Source organism: Passer domesticus, chromosome 10 (genome assembly GCF_036417665.1).
Source record: "Passer domesticus isolate bPasDom1 chromosome 10, bPasDom1.hap1, whole genome shotgun sequence".
Taxonomy (NCBI): Eukaryota; Metazoa; Chordata; class Aves; order Passeriformes; family Passeridae; genus Passer; species Passer domesticus.
This window is the reverse complement of record NC_087483.1, coordinates 42,065,297-42,083,463: the sequence shown is the minus strand read 5'-3', so window position 1 is coordinate 42,083,463 and position 18,167 is coordinate 42,065,297. Positions and strand designations below refer to the sequence as shown.

At 49.8% G+C, this 18,167-nt stretch overlaps 1 protein-coding gene across 7 annotated transcripts in view; it reads left to right on the top strand.

Moving 5' to 3' along the window:
• The window catches only part of CACNB4 (calcium voltage-gated channel auxiliary subunit beta 4), a 78,934-nt gene that overhangs the window by 48,237 nt on the left and 12,530 nt on the right, over window positions 1–18,167 (top strand). For 6 of the 7 annotated variants that reach the window (XR_010369591.1, XR_010369590.1, XM_064435345.1 and 3 more), the window contains 10 exons: window positions 5,855–5,974; window positions 6,236–6,358; window positions 10,106–10,236; window positions 11,002–11,078; window positions 11,934–11,953; window positions 12,062–12,142; window positions 13,755–13,813; window positions 15,775–15,884; window positions 16,801–16,952; window positions 17,373–17,468. Coding sequence is in view for 5 of the 7 variants with exons in the window: in XM_064435345.1 (XP_064291415.1) it covers window positions 5,855–5,974; window positions 6,236–6,358; window positions 10,106–10,236; window positions 11,002–11,078; window positions 11,934–11,953; window positions 12,062–12,142; window positions 13,755–13,813; window positions 15,775–15,884; window positions 16,801–16,952; window positions 17,373–17,468 (969 nt within the window). In the remaining 2 variants the exon portion in view is untranslated. Of the gene's footprint in view, window positions 1–3,683; window positions 3,796–5,854; window positions 5,975–6,235; window positions 6,359–10,105; window positions 10,237–11,001; window positions 11,079–11,933; window positions 11,954–12,061; window positions 12,143–13,754; window positions 13,814–15,774; window positions 15,885–16,800; window positions 16,953–17,372; window positions 17,469–18,167 lie in introns of those variants that run through there. The other variant, XM_064435350.1, reaches the window with a different exon arrangement.

Sequence of the window (18,167 nt, the reverse complement as noted above, 5' to 3'; positions counted from 1 at the left end):
CTGCTTCCCCAGGGAATAACTCTGCTGTGGGATTTGTGGGGTGTTTTCAGTGGTTTCTGGAGCACCCGTGGCATATGGCAGCATATGGGCCTGCAGCCATCCCTGTGCCTGTTTGCTCTCCTTGTGCTGTGTCAGGAGCTCTGTCAGGTCTCTGGGAACTCGTCAGGGAGGGATGTGGCCTCGATTCTCCTGGGAACTTGCAGAGGGCTGGGGATTCTTGGGCTTTTTCCGAGCTGAGGCTCCAGTTTGTGATGGATTTGTCTTGAGGGAAAGAGAGGATGGGCTGATGGAAGATTCCTGCCAGGGAAAGGGCTGGGTGGGAGAGCTGGGGGTGTTCAGCCTGGGGAAGAGAAGGCTCTGGAGAGATCCTTGCAGGGCCTGCAGGGGCTCCAGGAGAGCTGCAGAGGGACTGGGGACAAGGATGGAGGGACAGGAGCCAGGGAATGGCTCCCACTGCCAGAGGGCAGGGATGGGTGGGACATTGGGAACTGGGAATTCCTGGCTGGGCTGGGATTGCCAGAGCAGCTGGGGCTGCCCCTGGATCCCTGGAGTGTCCAAGGCCAGGCTGGAGGGGCTTGGAGCAGCCTGGGACAGTGGAAGGTGTTCCTGTCCTGGAAGGAGATGAGCTGTAAGGTCCCTTCCAACCCAAACCAGTCTGGGATTCCATGATCCCATGTCTGCTCAAATGTGTTCAGTTGAGCTCCTGACCAATGTAAAAGCTTTGGAGCGACCTCTGGTTCAGCTGTTTGGGTCATCTCTGAGTTTGGCATCAGTGCAGGACCTTTGGGATCACTGGGAATTTGGCTTCCTGGTCTTCTTACAGGATGAGACTGAGTATCCAAAACCCTGTGGGGAAGCTGGGAGGTGCCAGGTGGGGTTGGTGTTGGGGAGGATGTGAGAGGAGCACAGGAGGAGAGGATGGGGCAGAGGGTGAAGCAGTCCAGGCTGGGATATTATCCCAACTCCTCATTCCCAGTCATTGGGTGCCTGGGGGAGCTCTGGCACTGCCAGCCCTGTGAGCCCTGGCAGCGCTGTGGGTGCAGCTCTGTGCTCTGCACTGCCATCCTCCTGTTCCCAGCAGAGCAGGGCTGAGCACAGAGCCTGGCACAGCTGCCTCCCTGTGTGCCAGTGCCTGCTCATTGCAGGGCACAGGAGTGCCAGGGAGGGGGCTGCTCCCTGTGTGCCTGCTCATTGCAGGGCACAGGAGTGCCAGGGAGGGGGCTGCTCCCTGTGTGCCTGCTCATTGCAGGGCACAGGAGTGCCAGGGAGGGGGCTGCTCCCTGTGTGCCAGTGCCTGCTCATTGCAGGGCACAGGAGTGCCAGGGAGGGGGCTGCTCCCTGTGTGCCTGCTCATTGCAGGGCACAGGAGTGCCAGGGAAGGGGCTGCTCCCTGTGTGCCAGTGCCTGCTCATTGCAGGGCACAGGAGTGCCAGGGAGGGGGCTGCTCCCTGTGTGCCAGTGCCTGCTCATTGCAGGGCACAGGAGTGCCAGGGAAGGGGCTGCTCCCTGTGTGCCAGTGCCTGCTCATTGCAGGGCACAGGAGTGCCAGGGAGGGGGCTGCTCCCTGTGTGCCTGCTCATTGCAGGGCACAGGAGTGCCAGGGAGGGGGCTGCTCCCTGTGTGCCCAGTGCCTGCTCATTGCAGGGCACAGGAGTGCCAGGGAGGGGGCTGCTCCCTGTGTGCCCAGTGCCTGCTCATTGCAGGGCACAGGAGTGCCAGGGAGGGGGCTGCTCCCTGTGTGCCTGCTCATTGCAGGGCACAGGAGTGCCAGGGAGGGGGCTGCTCCCTGTGTGCCTGCTCATTGCAGGGCACAGGAGTGCCAGGGAGGGGGCTGCTCCCTGTGTGCCTGCTCATTGCAGGGCACAGGAGTGCCAGGGAGGGGGCTGCTCCCTGTGTGCCTGCTCATTGCAGGGCACAGGAGTGCCAGGGAGGGGGCTGCTCCCTGTGTGCCAGTGCCTGCTCATTGCAGGGCACAGGAGTGCCAGGGAGGGGGGTGCTGCAGTAAGGCTCTGCCTGGCCCGATGGGGAGGGCAGGAGCTCTCTGTGAGCAGGGATGTTTCTCCAAAGGCTCTCCCGGTTGGGATGGACCCACAGCACCCTAAATCTTTTCAGGAGAGGCTTGCTGTCATCTGGCTGATTGGAGCTGCTAATGGATTGCTGCTTTAATTGCCCTAGCAGTGTGACAGAGCATTCCCTAGGGATGGAGGGAGAGCAATCCGGAGCTGTGGATTTATGGCACTTGGGGAAAAATTATTTGCAAGCTCAGTAAGTCTTTATTTTTCAGCTGTAACAGCTAAAGGTTGATTATTCCTTCAGTGAGCACAAAGGCTGGATGTTGTAGTGTCCAGGAAGAGGATTCTTGTCACCTCCTCCTCCCTCAAATGCTGGGGCATGCCCTTTCACCAGGAGTATTGTGTCACCCTTTGCACCTTGGCACATCGTCCAGCAGCCTCACGTGCAAGACCAGTCAGTGGGCAGGGGAATAAAAATGAGCAAACCCACTGTTCTGTCTGCTTTGCCCTTCTCCCTGGTGTTTTTAGGATTGCTTCAAACCTCCACGTTTTTAGCTAAGCTGAATTACACTTTATGAGAGAGGGAGAAGATAAATAATAGATTGCACAAAAAATGAAGTCACAGGAGCCCAAAGTATAAAGGCTGTGAAGTAAGCAGTGAGTTTTTCATTGCCTTGAATAATGTAATTATCTGGAAAAGCCTGTTTCTTTCAAATTGCCAAATGTGGTGTCGCTTGAACTCACTGAAGCCCCAGTTGACAAAGTTCCTCTGTCTCCCAGAGGGTTGTGGGACTGGGGTTAGGTAAGGGTGGGATTGATTATTGGTCCTCAAATGTCAGGTGTGAAACTGTGGGCACAGGTGATAGCCCCAAATGACAGGCTGCTGCTCTAAGCAGTGGGAAAATAAAGAAGTTAAAGGGTCTTTTTAGGGAATCCCAAAATCACCCAAGTTGGAAAAGCCCTCCAAGATGGAGTCCCAGCTGTGCCCAAACCCTCTCCTTGTCCCCAGTCCAGAGCACTGAGTGCCACATCCAGCCCTTCCCTGGACACCTCCAGGGATGGAGACTCCACCATTCCCTGGGCAGCCCCTGCCAGTGTCTGACCACCCTTTCCATTAAAACATTTTTCCTTTAGAAACATCCTGGTGTACAAAAAAAGATGGGAAGTGGCTTTCCTCTTTCCTTTCCTCTCATTCCCTATTGCAGTTTCAGCAAGTGCCAGAGCAGAACTCGCTGCACTTGGTGCTGAGCAGACAGCAGTGTTTGTGTTGGATTGTTGGGCAATATTCTGTCAATATTCCACAATATTTCTGGCAATAAATCTGATCTCCAATCAAACATTTCAAACAGAACCCAAAATTCAGTACAAGTTTGGCTCCTTTTCTGCCCCTCTTGCTGCTATTTGCAGAATGGTGCCTGATTTTCAGTGTGATGCTGCAGCTCAGCACCCTGTGAGTCACAGTCCTGGGGCTGCATCCTCCAGATAAGGCACTGGCTGTGGGGAATGACTTGGGAGAGCCGGGATCATGCGGCTGTGATTGTACCAATCCCTGGCACTTGGCAGACGGGCACGGCTCAGCCTGGCACGGAGAGCAGCCGGGGGTGGCCTGGCAGCGTCAGCTGCTCTGCCTCAGGCTCTCTGGTTCTGACAGCAGTAAATAAACCACTGCTCAACACGCACCAGTACAAACCAGTACGGGCACTGTGTGTCCAGCACAGGGGTTGAATTCCCTCACTGAGGTTAAATTCCCTCACTGAGCTGGGCTGGATCACATCAGACCTGAGTGAGTAAAAAATCAGTGGTGACACAGCCCAGGGCAGTGCCTGTCCCTGGCAATACTGGGGCACCTCCAGGGCTGGGGACAGCTCTGGGACAAGAGGGACCCTGAGGGGCTGCAGAATCCCTGAGGGAGCTGGGAAGGGGCTGGGGAATCCCTGAGGGAGCTGGGAAGGGGCTGCAGAATCCCTGAGGGAGCCGGGATGGGGCTGGGGAATCCCTGAGGGAGCCGGGAAGGGGCTGCAGAATCCCTGAGGGAGCCGGGAAGGGGCTGGGGAATCCCTGAGGGAGCCGGGAAGGGGCTGCAGAATCCCTGAGGGAGCCGGGAAGGGGCTGGGGAATCCCTGAGGGAGCCGGGAAGGGGCTGGGGAATCCCTGAGGGAGCCGGGAAGGGGCTGGGGAATCCCTGAGGGAGCCGGGAAGGGGCTGCAGAATCCCTGAGGGAGCCGGGAAGGGGCTGCAGAATCCCTGAGGGAGCCGGGAAGGGGCTGCAGAATCCCTGAGGGAGCTGGGAAGGGGCTGCAGAATCCCTGAGGGAGCTGGGAAGGGGCTCAGCCTGGAGCACAGGAGGATCCCCAGGGATCTTTTCCCTCTCTGGAATTCCCTGCCAGGAGGGCACAGCCGGGGGTCGGGCTCTGCTCCCAGGGAACAGGGACAGGAGCAGAGGGAACGGCCTCAGGCTGGCCCAGGGCAGCTCAGGGTGGGCACAGCAGGAATTTCCCCATGGAAAGGGGCTCGGGCACTGAGGGTGGCTGTGGGAGGCCTGGCCTGGGCTGTGGCTGCCAAATTCCTGCTCTCTGCTCCATCCCGGAGGAAGCAGAAGGAAGAGCAGGATGTGCAGCTTCCCAGCTGGGAAGAGCTGAGCTGCTGCCAGCTCCTAATGCCACTGTTCAGCCTGGGGATGCTCCACATGTTCCAGCCCAGGACCCTGAACTCTGCCTCTTCCCAGCTTTCCCTGGGTGCAGGGTGTCCTGGAAGGAATTTTCTGCTGTGTTTAAAATCACTGCTGTGGGTGAAGCTCCTATTGGCAAATCCTGTTCCTGGCCTGGAGGAAATCTGCCTTTCCCCAAATGAGTGTGGAACACTAAAAAACACAGGCTCATCAGTGGTTCTGAGCTAGCAGAATCCTGAGGGATGTGGATCCACAGGGATGGATGTGGATCCACAGGGATGGATGTGGATTCACAGGGATGAACATGGATCCACAGCAATGGCCATGTATTCACAGCAATATTTAAGATTATGTGACTTCACATGAACAGTAAGAATATTGACTGCTACAGTGCCTGTGCTGCAGGATATAAATCAATGTAAGGAAAAAAAAGGAATAAGGATATAATGCTGTAGAGTGGCTCTGTTGGAGCACACAGAGCCACAGATTGATCAGGAGTAAATATTCTCTGTTTTGCAAGGTTAAAGCTCTGGTTTTCCACTGGCCCCAGTGGGATGCTGGAGTCTGGCTGGTCTCTATAAAGAGAGGAGCCACTCCACACTTCAGGGCTTGCCAGGTATCCTGAAAAATGTCCAAAAAATGGCAAAAATCCAACTGTGGCAGCACCTTCTTTTCCCCTTGCAGGCTGATGCTCCCTGCTGCTGCCTGAATATGCTGCTTTCGTGTCATATCAATACAGAGCTGTTGAGCAGCTTTAATAATGTCATTTTTGCCACTTTTCCCCCCTGGAAGCCCGGAAGAAAGCTCTGTGTGAGTGAGAACAAAGCCCTTACACAACAGAGCATATTTATGGGGAGGGATGAATCAAGCCAAGCTTTATAATTCCTTAATTATATTTGATGTGACCTAACCCTTGACAATCCTGAGTCTGAGGCTGTCAGACAGGATATGAGTATTGTAAAGACTTTTGGACAGTGCCCAGAGCTGAGCTGGATTTCACTGTGTCAGTAAGAAAGTGAAGGAGAGAGGTTTTCTCAACATTTTTGTCTTTGTAAAACTCACTCCAAAAAATACCAAGAAACCAATTGCTTTTAAAGTATATTTTTTAATTTGACTGGGGAGGGGTTTTCAGTTCCTTACCTGTGTTTTCTTAGTGACCTGGCTTTCCTTTCAGGGCTCAGCAGATTCGTACACGAGCAGACCCTCAGACTCTGATGTCTCTTTGGAAGAGGACAGGGAAGCAATCCGCCAGGAAAGGGAGCAGCAAGCAGCCATCCAGCTGGAGAGGGCCAAGGTGAGCCCTTCCCTCTAAGTCACGGGCCAGCTCCTTCTGCCTGCTGCTGGAATTCACACTTGCTTTTGAAATGCTTTGGCAGTTGAGTCAAAGTATCTGCAGAGAAGGTGCTTGGGGAATTTAGTGTAAATATTCTCCTCTAAATGGGGATATTCTCCAGGGAGCTGAGCTCTGCTGGCCTGGGTGAAATTACTAGGGCTGAATTTTTATGGATGAGAAGTTCTCAGTGTTTTTTATATGGTTTTTTTTTCCTGTTTTTAGTCCAAACCAGTAGCATTTGCTGTCAAGACCAACGTGAGTTACTGTGGGGCTCTGGATGAAGATGTTCCTGTCCCGAGCACTGCCATCTCCTTCGATGCCAAGGACTTCCTCCACATTAAAGAGGTACAACCCAGCAAAAGGGGATGGGAAAGGGACTCTTTCCACAGGCCAAGGGCTTTGATTTGATCAGCTGAACTATTTCCAAGAGGACACAGTGAGGGTGAGCTGGTTCTTCATCCCTCATGGAGTTCCTGCACCCTGGGGTGCTTGTCCTGCCCTTTTGGAGCACTTGGTGCTGCCAACATGTTGGAATTTCATCACACAGGAAGGAAATAATGCCCTTTAAAGTGGTGGGTTCAGATTCTTTTCATCAGAACCAGTTTGTGATGGATCAGGATGGTGCAGGAGAAAGGGATTCCGTGGAGCAGCACCAGGTCATGCCAGGTCTTCAGAAAAACACCAGATAGGCTCCCTTCCAGAGAGGAAGTAACACTTAGGATAATGCAGTAAGCAAAGAAAATCCTGAAGAGGACAGATGCAAAAATAAGGGAAAAAATGGGATAAATGAGCCCTGAGTATGGCTTTGGTAGAGAAAATTGCATTTTATTGCATGCTGAGCATATTTTATGCAATTTTTTATCTGAAGTGAGCCCTCCACATTTGCATAACCCCCTGTTGTGCTGTGGATTGGTACAGAGGCTTGCAGCTTGCAAAAGCACTTTTTCATCTCTGCATTTTGGGTTTATTTTGGGGTGTTCAGTGCTCATCTGTGTCTTTCTTTGAACACGTGTTCATCATCACTCCAGAGCACTGATCTCCCTTAGACAGAGCACATTCAGGAGGAAAACACCTGCTGCTGCCCCTCCCCTGGTGCTGGAACAGGGAATTGCTTCACGCCCCCTCTCCCTGAGAGGGAAAGGCAGTAAATTCCCTTTTTCCAGTTTTTAATCTTGGTTTTCCTGGACGTGGCCACCTATATTGTCAGGGCACTGACTGACTTGCACACTCCAAGCTCCTGTCATGCTGCCCTGTACATTTTTCCAGATAAGTGTCCCAAATCCATGTCTTGGCATTCCATCAGTTGCCTCCCAGGGTTTAAAAACCTGGGATCACACTGCCACTGAGCTGGAAACCATCTGGGAACTGGTGTTTGTCAGCTCAGCCTCCCTGGAGCTGGAACTCAGCAGGATTTGGGGAATGGTTCCCCATGCTGCAAAAAGGCTTGGCAGGATTTGCTTTTCAGTGATTCCAGGTTTTGGAATGTTGCTGAGCTGGGTGCAAAGTCAGGTCACCCTCTGGCAGGATGGAGCAGAGGCACTGAGGGAGGAGCTGCTATTTTGAGGCCGTGTCCTGTATGTCTCATCTGTCTCCTCCAAACTATACATTGTGTGCCTGCTTAAAGGATGAAATGGCAACAATTCCTGACAGAGCAGAAGGAATCATGGGCATGGCAACCAGGGGAGGGAACGTGCTCCTCCCACACACAGAGTAACAGAGAGGGGGGATGACCTAATGCAGATAAATCCTGTGTTCCTCACTGCAGCCTTGGCATTTGTGTGTTCAGGGGCTCTCAGCAGAGCCCAGGCTGGTTTGGGGTGGAGGGGACCTTAAATGGGCAAGGACATTGTCCCAGAGTGCTCCAAGCCCTGTCCAGCCTGGCCTTGGGCACTGCCAGGGATCCCCAATTCCAGCCAGGAATTCCCAATTCCCAACCTCCCATCCATCCCTGCCCTCTGGCAGTGGGAGCCATTCCCTGTGTCCTGTCCCTCCATCCTGTGTTCCCAGTCCCTCTCCAGAGGGGCTGATTCTGATCCCATGCCTGGAGGCATCGCTCAGAGGTCCATGAAGAAAGATTCCCATGGTCAGGCTGTACCTTTGGAGCAAAAGTGGAGCAGGCAGTGCCCGTGGCACTCAGGTTTTGCTGGGATTGGTTTTGTAAAGTCAGACTGGTTTGGGTTGGAAGGGACCTTAAAGCCCATCCAGTGCCATCCCCTGCCAGGGCAGGGACACCTCCCACTGTCCCAGGCTGCTCCCAGCCCTGTCCAGCCTGGCCCTGGGCACTGCCAGGGATCCAGGGGACTCCACAACCTCTCATTCACTGATTTCCAACAGCAGGATGCTGAATCCTGAAGGATTTGTCTGGTTCACAGACTGGAAGTAATTGTGTAACTTAACATACTTCAGATAAAGCTTTGCTCACTGCCACTGTGTGAATCAAAGTCAGAACAGCAGGAGGAATAAATACTTAGTTGGAATGATCAAATCATGGAGCCTCTTGCCTAAATATATATTAAAGAGGATAAAGAGGTTTTTCAGCATATGAGGATTGCATTCCCTTAGTTTTTATTACATGCTAATATTTATGATTGGGTTAATTTCAGATATCTGGGTGGATAAAAACCCATTTATTTTTCGGGGCTGAGGCTCTGTGTTTCAGAGTCATCAGCAGGCAGTGCTGCACCTTTGACAGCAGGGCCTCAGTGTTTCTGTGTGCCTGCAGGAGCTGAGTGCTGCAAATGCTGAGCCAGGAGCAGGGATGATCTCGAAGATGAGATCTCTGTGATGGCTTTTTCCTCGAGGCAGGCAAACAAAACCCATTCACTCGTGCTGCTCTTAATGACTCCAGAGTCAGTAGTGAAAAGCAATGTTTCTTTTGAACACCCAGCTGCCTAATGAAGCAGAACAGAGGAGAGGCTTTTCAGATACTTTTCTTCAAAAGCTCTGCTGCCAGCAGCTACAACAGATCCTTTTCCACTCCAATATCTACCGGGATCCTGCTTTTCATTTTGCCATCATTAGGGACAGACCAGACTTTCAATAAAGCAGAAGAATATATGGTACTAAAGGTCAATGATAAAATGCTATGCTTTAGGTATATATTGAAGTTTCCTCTAAAGGTGAATTTTTCTTCATCTGTCATAACCTGTTAATAACATTCCTACAAATACCTGGAGAGGAGGAAGGGAAAGTGGTGATCTTTTGTCTAGACCATTAAATATGACAGGCAATATTTGATGGGAAGCTGGAGGTGTTATCTTTATGTTTGCTGCTGGGAGGTTGTTTGGCGGCCTCAGCTCAAAGAAATGGGTTCTGTTCATTAAATCAACCTTGAAATTAAATCAGCAAGGGACAGGATGAGGGGAAGTGGCCTCAGTGCTCTGCTCTCACACATGAGCCTGTTCATTATCCAGAGTGGAGTTAAGGAGTGTGGGTAACTGTTGGGAAGGATGAAAGTTTGGCAAGAAAGTTTCACAGATACGTGTGCTTGGAAGAAAGCTCTCTGAATGTGGAACCTGAGGACGAAATAGAGATGGAAGCAAGTTTTGATACAGAAGAATAACAGATGTGTAAATTGAGGATTGCTGAGCCAGTCTTGCTGGACAGCTAAGAACTCAAAGGTTAAGTCAAGTTGGAAAGAGGCTTTATGACTTAGAGCAAAAGACAAGCTGACCACAAAAAAAGAAGATGTTTTTACCAAGCAGAAAGATACATCAGGGAAATAAGACATGTCAATGTGGCAAGTAGAAAAAAGGTTTAAAAATTTTCCACTGCAAGAAAACTGAAAAACAACTTTAAGCTTAAACTGTAACATACTAACTCATGTGATTGGATAGTATTGGCCATAATATGTTAATGATAGTAGTCATGATAGGCTGTAGGTAAAAGTAAAGGTCTAGATTGGTTCTTATGTATTAAGATGCTCAGCAAAGTGTATAATGCAATGAAACCAAAATGAAAGGGTCTTCAGGCTTGTCTGCTGGAGCTGACAGCTGTAGGCGTGGCTCTGTCCCCATGCACGACCCTGCACTGCTGTAACATCTGGGAGGGAATGTGGGAGCTGGAGTGGGCAGGAGCCTTGCTGTGTTGCAGAAATACAACAACGACTGGTGGATAGGGAGGCTGGTGAAGGAGGGCTGCGAGATCGGCTTCATCCCGAGCCCGCTGCGCCTGGAGAACATCCGCATCCAGCAGGAGCAGAAGAGGGGCCGCTTCCACGGAGGGTGAGCACGCCTGGCCTGTGCAACCCCCTCAGACCCTTCCTCAGCACGGGCAGTAGCTCCAGAGGTCACTGCTGCTGCTCTGCTGCAGGGCATTTGCAGCGTTGGGTTGGGGATTCCCAGTGGGAATACGGATTTGCAGAGAGCGGGAGGCGTCGGTGATGAGAAACAAAAATGGGTTTGACTTCAGGGAAGGGCAGTGAGAGACAGTGACAGGAATTTCTGAGAGTTTTGTGTGCCTGTGGCCTTAAGTCAGCTTGGGCTCAAAGTCCTGCAGATTTTTCCCAGGTTTTCTTAGGTTGTGGGGTTTTTCTTCCTTTTTTCCCTTTTCTCTCCATTTGGCCCAAACCAGACTTTGTAAAATCAGCTTTGCCATCCTTTATTCTTCATCTTCCAGTCTGAAGTTTTTGAATCTCCACCCTGCCAGACCTGGAGATTACAAATCCCTGGAAAAAGGTCTGGGAGATAAACCTGGGAAATGCTTTCAGAATAGTTGAACAGCATCCAAATTTATTCTGTAATTTTTGACACAACTTCAGGGCAGCCAGTGGATCTCAACAGACAGAGAAATTACTGCGTTTAGTGACATGCTCCTGGATTTGTATGATAAAATTCCATATTATAGTGATAAAACATTTAATATTCAGCTCTTATAGTTAGAGTCATTTATGTTGGTATGACTTGTGATTCCTCATGGGACAATTCCTCCCCAAAACCTCCCACATTTCATGGTGCCTGGTGTTGATGGGGGTCTTTCTGCTGCTGCAGGAAATCCAGTGGCAATTCTTCTTCAAGCCTTGGAGAGATGGTTTCTGGCACATTCCGAGCCACACCTACAGCCACAGGTAAGGCAGGATTTATTCCAGGAAACCCTTGCTAATAATTCTGTTTAGAAACCCTACATGAGAAATGCAGCTTGTCCCCTTTGCTGAGTTACTGAGATGTTTTCCAGCAAAGTGTCTGCATGCACAGGGGAGGAGGACAGCTATTCCCAGCCTGCAGGAGCTGCTGAGGGCTGGGAAAAATCCTTGGGAACAGTGGCAGCTCCCCAGTTTAATGCACAGAGTGCCCAGTTAAATGTATAGAATGACCAGTTTAATGCAGGCTGTCCAGTTTAATGCACAGATTTCCCAGTTTAATGCAGACTGTCCAGTTTAATGCACAGATTGCCCAGTTTAATGCAGACTGTCCAGTTTAATGCACAGATTTCCCAGTTTAATATATAGTATGGCCAGTTAAATGCACAGAATGCCCAGTTAAATGTATATAATGCCCAGTTTAATGAACAGAATGCCCAGCTTAATACATACAATGGCCAGTTTAATGCTTAGATTGCCCAATTTAATGCAGACTGTCCAGTTTAATGCACAGATTGCCCAGTTTAATATCTATAATGCCCAGTTTAATGCACAGAATGTCCAGTTTAATGTATAGAATACCCAGTTTAATATACATAATGCCCAGTTTAATGCACAGAATGTCCAGTTTAATGTATAGAATACCGTTTAAAATACATAAGGCCCAGTTTAATGCACAGATTGCCCAGTTTAATATACATAATACCCAGTTTAATGCACAGATTGCCCACTTTGGTCAGGCCTGAGCAGAGGGAGGTGCTCAGACAGAAATCAAAGTGCTTTGGCAAAGGGATTTCTGGTTGCCTGGGTGTGTTTTAACCAAGTTCTCATTTGGTCTTCTAGCAAAACAGAAACAAAAAGTGGTAAGTAATGCTTTTGTTTCCATTTGATTTCCTCCTAGTTCCTAATTGCCAGGATTTCCCTATGGATTTGTTTGGCTGATGATCTGAAGGGTTGTTTTTTCCCTCTAGACAGAACATATTCCCCCCTATGATGTAGTGCCATCAATGAGACCTGTGGTGTTGGTGGGCCCATCACTCAAAGGCTATGAGGTATGGACTGAGATGTTTGCAATTAATTCAGCTTTCATTATCTCTGATCATCCTCAGTAATTCTGTGTGTGGCTCAGTGCAACTGGTTTATGGTAATTTCAAGTGATTTAGCTGAAATAATTACCAAAAGGTTCTGTAAGAGCTAAGAGTTACTTCTGACTTGTACTGTTTTAAGCAGAGTGCAAATCCTTTGCTTTCAGTGCACTCATTCCTGATTAAATCAAGTAAAAAAGAGAATTTGTGTCTGCTACAAGAAGTCAAATTAATGAGCTGGACTCTAGACAGGAAAAATGTTCATCAAACCAGCCCATGCTTTGAACTTAATTAGCAAAACATTTGAAGGAGCTTCCTTGTTGGTCTCCTTTTTTCACTTTATTAATAAATTCAAATATTTTGCAAAGAAAGCTTTAACCCTCCTAAAAGATTGCCTGGGTGGGAGTGGGCAGGACAACGTGCCCAGGTAACCAGGACAGCCTTTTTTAGGCTGCTGCAGCTTCAAGTGAGCATTTACCACGTGCTAAAACAAGCAGAGACTTTTAGCAGGGCAATTCAGGGAGCTCAACCACCTGGGAATTGCTGAACCAGGAACTAAATGAACATAAAATCAAAGGTACACTTCATTAAGCTTAATTAATGTTGCCAGTAATTTATAGGATATTATTAAACATATTGGAATGGTTCTTTTTGGGAGGTGACAGGCCTGGCATAATGCAGTGTTTTTATGTGAGAGTGACTGGAGGTGCAGCTCAGCAGAGCAGGTACTTCATGTTCTGCTCTCTGCCTTTTAATTTGATGGGGAAGTTTTTTGACAGCTGCACCACAGATCAATTTACCTCTGGAGTTTGGAGGAGAGAGAGGCTGTTTGTCCACAAAAACCTCTTCAAATCTGCCACCCTGTCTCTTTTTTTGAATAGAGCACCACCAAACACAACACCTTGAACATACAAATGTGTGGAAATGGTAACACAGAATATTCATTTCAGTAACAAAAATTCTTGGTCTTACTTGGGGGAATTCATTTTGACTTGTTTTTCCTGGCTAAATGCTGAAGGAGTCAGTTGGAAGGAGGGAAATAAACTGGCAGAGAGGCCTGGGGGCTTTGGTGAAGCTGCTGCCTGGCCTGGCAGATAATAATTGTCAGGCTGAGCTGTCCTGCAGAGGCCAAGGAGCTGCTCAGTGAATCAGAGGCAGAGATGGCAGCTCTTGGGCTGAGCAGCTCAGCTGCTCCCAGCTCCACATTCCCAGGGAATGTGGCATTTTCCTGCTGTCCTCCCTCAGTGAGAGCAGTCCCCAGCAGCACAGCTCTGCCCCTGAGGTGTGCTGTGCCCTGCTGTGCAGCTCTGGGAGCAGTGCTGGGTGTGCAGGGGCTGAGCAGTGCTCAGTGCAGGGCAGGGGCACACCCAGGGGCAGCTCTGACCTGGGGCAGTGAGTCAGGGAACTCCCAGGGATTTATTGCTGAGTGCTGTGGCAGGACGAGGCGCTGGGATGGTTCCTGCCCAGCAAGGGTGTGGATTGTTGGCTGTATCCCTGCCTTCTACTCACCTCTTTCCTTCCTTTTGGCTTCTTTCTCTCCCTGTCCACCCCCCTGCTCAATCTTCTCCCCTCTGCCAAGGTGACAGACATGATGCAGAAAGCTCTCTTTGACTTCCTGAAGCACAGGTTTGATGGGAGGTGAGAAACTCTGTCCTTCTCATGCTGCTTTGCCCATGTGTTACTAACATTTCAGTCAATTATTTTGGTTTTTTAATGCCAGAGGGTTTGCTGCATGATCAAAGCTGATTTTCTGGCTTTGTGTCACCACTGAAGAGTGGGACACAGCTCAAGTGTTACTAGGGGTGCACATGTCTGCATTTCTGCCATGGCTGGGCTAGGATTTCTTAGTTTAACACAAGAATTCTGCCTCAGTGTCTTCCCAACACCTCAGAAAAATCAGCTCTAAAATATTCCTTATATGAGATTTTATTTTGACTGCCTTAAGTAGGCAAAAATACTGAAAAGGGAAGAAGGAAATGCTGAGAAATAAAGCACAGAAAAAGAATTCTAAGGAAGATTCATCTTCAGCTGGAGCATTTCCTGGTGAGCTGCAGAGGATAATTTGGATTTCCTTGCTAGGAGCACTGGCTTGGTCCATGGCATCACCTCAGTCCTTGTAGGTGTCTGCTGCATCTTGGGGATGTTCTGCCCTTCCCAGTGAGCTCAGGATATTCCAGCTGGGAAAAGAGGCTGTTCTGGTAGCACAGTCAGGTTTGAAATACCCAGAGCACCAGGGAGGGGAAAATGATGTTCTGTAGAAGAGCTGGAGCAGGATTTATGGATTTTAGGAGCAAGGAGGTGGCAGTGCTGAACTGATCCCTAAACAGCTCAGAGAGAACATTTAATAATCAACTTCTGTGCAAAGTCTCTCCTCTCCTGCCCTGTCCCGAGCTGCTCAGCTCAAGTGATTTTCTGGAAGTCCTAATTCCATCAGCACTATTGGCAGCTGGATCAGGTGGGAGTATGAAATTCCAGCAGTGGAGAGCTCAGTGCCACCAGCAGCCTGAGACCATTGATTTTAGCTCTGAGGAACTCAGGAAAAAGCTGCTTCTTGGTCCTTCTGCCAACTTTCATGGCTTTGTGGTCTTTCTCCTCCCTCCCTTTTCTTTCTTCTTTCTTTCTTTCCATCTCTTCTGCAGTTCTGGGAGAGCTCCACGTTACCAAGGAAGGAGCTGAGTGCCCAGGGAAGAGCCTTTCCAGAGGCATCAGAGACCTGACTCCTTCCCTGCCTCTGAATTCCCTTGGCTATGCCAGCTCCTTCCTTTGTACCTGCAACCTCCCCTGCTGGCCAGCGAGCCCAAGACCCACAGTCCATTCATTTCTGTTTTAAACTCATTTTTACTTTTGGCCTCCACTGTCTGCATTTATTTATGTTTTATGCAGAAAAATAACTGCACTTCTTTTTAACCCTGGAGCCAAAAATTCCACTTAGAGATGCATAAATCTTGGGTTCTGTGCAAAAGCTGCTGCTCATTCCCAGCTTGCTTTCTTTCCATTTTTCCTGGCTCCTTGGCTCATCCCAGTCTCCTAATTGGATTTTACATGAAGGGATTGTGTGGTCCTTGCTTTGTAACATTTTGTGTCTTTCTGACTCACTGACAGATGAAGTGAATAAATACCTGCCTTAAGTTAAAATGCTGCAGTGAAGTTAAACTTGAGTTCAAGCAGCCCAGAGAGCTCCACTTCCTTTTCTCTGCTCATCCCAGCCCCTGGCACAGCTCCCTGTCAGCTGGGCTGGGTTTACTCCTGGTGTAGCTCTGAGGAAGTGCTGCTACATTGCAGCTCCCTTGCTCTGGATGCCCCAAGCCTCACATAACTCACAGCACTTATGGCACTGTGTAAATTCATGCAGGAGATGAGTGAGCTGGGAGGAGGAAAGTTAATTAGTAAGTTAATTAATGCACTAAGGAGAATAGCAGGAACTGCATCCCAGGGCTGAGGGAATAGGAAATACACCCCAGTCACCCAGCACTTGTGTTCATTTGTTCTTTAATGATGCCATAACTCATCTGGAAACGTGCCTGAGCGTGTTTGGTTGTGTTTGCCCTTTGGAATGGGCTGTGGCTGTGGAAATCCCACTCCTGTGTTTGTGTGTGCAGGATATCCATAACCAGAGTGACAGCTGACATCTCCCTGGCCAAGAGGTCTGTGCTCAACAACCCCAGCAAGAGGGCCATCATCGAGCGCTCCAACACCAGGTCCAGCCTAGGTAAGGCCCTGGCACAGCTGGAATTAGGCTGTGCTTACACACAGGGGGGCAGGACACGAGTCCTGCCTTCCAGTCTGAGCTGCAAGGACCCACAGGATCGTGGATCCAACCCCTGTCCCTGCACATACATCCCAAAATCCCACCTGGGCATCCCTGGAGTGCTGTCCAAACCCTCCGGGAGCTCTGGGGCTGTGCCCATTCCCTGGGGAGCCTGGGCAGTGCCAGCACCCTCTGGGGAAGAGCCTTTCCCTAAATCCAGCCTGACCCTGCCCTGGCTCAGCCCCAGCCATTCCCAAGATCACAGCAGTGGTGCAGATTTAAATGTGTCTGCAGCATTTTACTGCATAATCTGAGCTGGCCTCTCAGCTCCTCCTCCTTCCCTGCCCTGTGTTTTCATTCCACATCACAAGGAGCCAAAGAGCTTGCACTTGTCCAGCCAAGGAAATGTCATTCCTGACCCTGGGACCAGTTTTGTGTTTAATTTTGAGCAGTTACAGCTGAATTTTGCTGTCTGGCTGTGACACTTTGGGTCCTGCTCCTCCCCTCAGTATCAGGACTGCTGGGGAACAGTGGCCTGAGGAATTTTTATTTGAACTCCATGATCTTGGATTTCCAGCCTCGATGGTTCTGTGATTGTGTGATTCTTTCTTGCACAAGGGTGGAAGTTTGTGTGTATCACATGCATTCCAACACCCTCCTCTCTGGGACACCTTCCCAGGATCTAAGAGGAGTTGGGTTTGGTAAAAAAACCCCCAAATTCCAAATCTCTGCCATGCTGAGTGACTGCTTGCACTAGAGCTACAGGTAACAGGCTATTTTATGGCAATGCCATCAGTTCACATGTGCAGTCTGTGACAGTAAGTGGGTGAGGACATTTTTATCACAGAGGTTTCACCTGCTTTGTTTTCCTTTGCAGCTGAAGTGCAGAGTGAGATTGAAAGAATCTTTGAGCTGGCCAGGTCCTTACAGCTGGTTGTCCTGGATGCAGACACTATAAATCACCCTGCACAGCTTATCAAGACATCTCTAGCACCAATTATTGTCCATGTGAAGGTGTCCTCTCCAAAGGTAATTCCTCACCTTAAGATCCAGGAGGGAGCTGGAGGGCAGGGTAGGAATGGGCAGTGTGGAATCTGCACCTGAAAAGGAGAAAAAGTGACATAATGTACTGCTGGTGTGCTACAGCCCACCCAGCAGTCCAGATAATTCTGTATAAATACAATTTTCATGCTTCTCTATTGTCACAAATAACTTAGGACTTAAAGTAGGATAAAGCAGAAATGCATTTGAAATTTTTCAAGGGCTCAAATGTGATCCAGAGGGAAATGTTCCCAGTTCTCAGAAGGGTTATCAGAAAGGTTTGGGATATTCAAGGGCAATATTTTATGGAGAGCTTCTGCCCTTGGTAATCCCTCAGGGGGGTGTCAGGCTGAGCTTTGGGGAGGTGAATGCTCCTCAAACTCACCTTTTGCCCTCTCCTCCTGGCAGGTTCTGCAGCGACTGATCAAGTCCAGAGGGAAGTCACAAAGCAAACACTTGAACGTCCAGTTGGTGGCAGCTGATAAACTTGCACAATGCCCCCCAGTAAGTACAGAGGAGAGGCTGAAGAGCTCCTGCTTTGTGGAATTGTGATGATTCCTGCTCTGCTGATCCCTGTGCAGAGCTGGGTCCATCCATTATCACTCCCTCATGGTGCTCACACTGCCCTGCACTCGTGGGACACAAAGTGCTGCAGACTTTCATCCTGGTTATCTCCTGCCCCGGGTTTGTTTTGCTCTTTGGCAGGGTGACAGGGCAGGAATGACGTGGAGGGGACAACAAATCTGTTCATTAGCAAATTACATCATCTGTGGAGCTGCAGCTCCCAGAGGGACAAAGTCTGGTTTGGAGAGGCCTCCCCTCACTGCACGGGGAGTGTGTGGAAAGGGAAAGGGAAAGGGGAGTGTGCAGGCGTGTGAGCCCTGCTCCTGATCCTGCAGGCATCCAGTCACCTCACCAGAGCACAGCCACGGCTCTCCCAGCTCCTGAGCAAAGATCCTGCCCCCCTCCTGGAGTCCACAATTCCTGCTGATGGAGCAGAGGCCTGCAGGGGTTTGGACAGGGCAGCTCAAACTTGCTTTTAGTTTTGAAAGCCACACCTGGTTTGTGGGACAGAGGCAGTGGAAATGGACTTGGATGTGGCTTTGTGTGGGATCTCTGTGGGATATTGGGATGGGAGTGCAGAGTGCAGAGGTACCAGGGCAGTGACAGCCTCTCTGGGCAGCCTGTTCTGTAGAGCTCAGC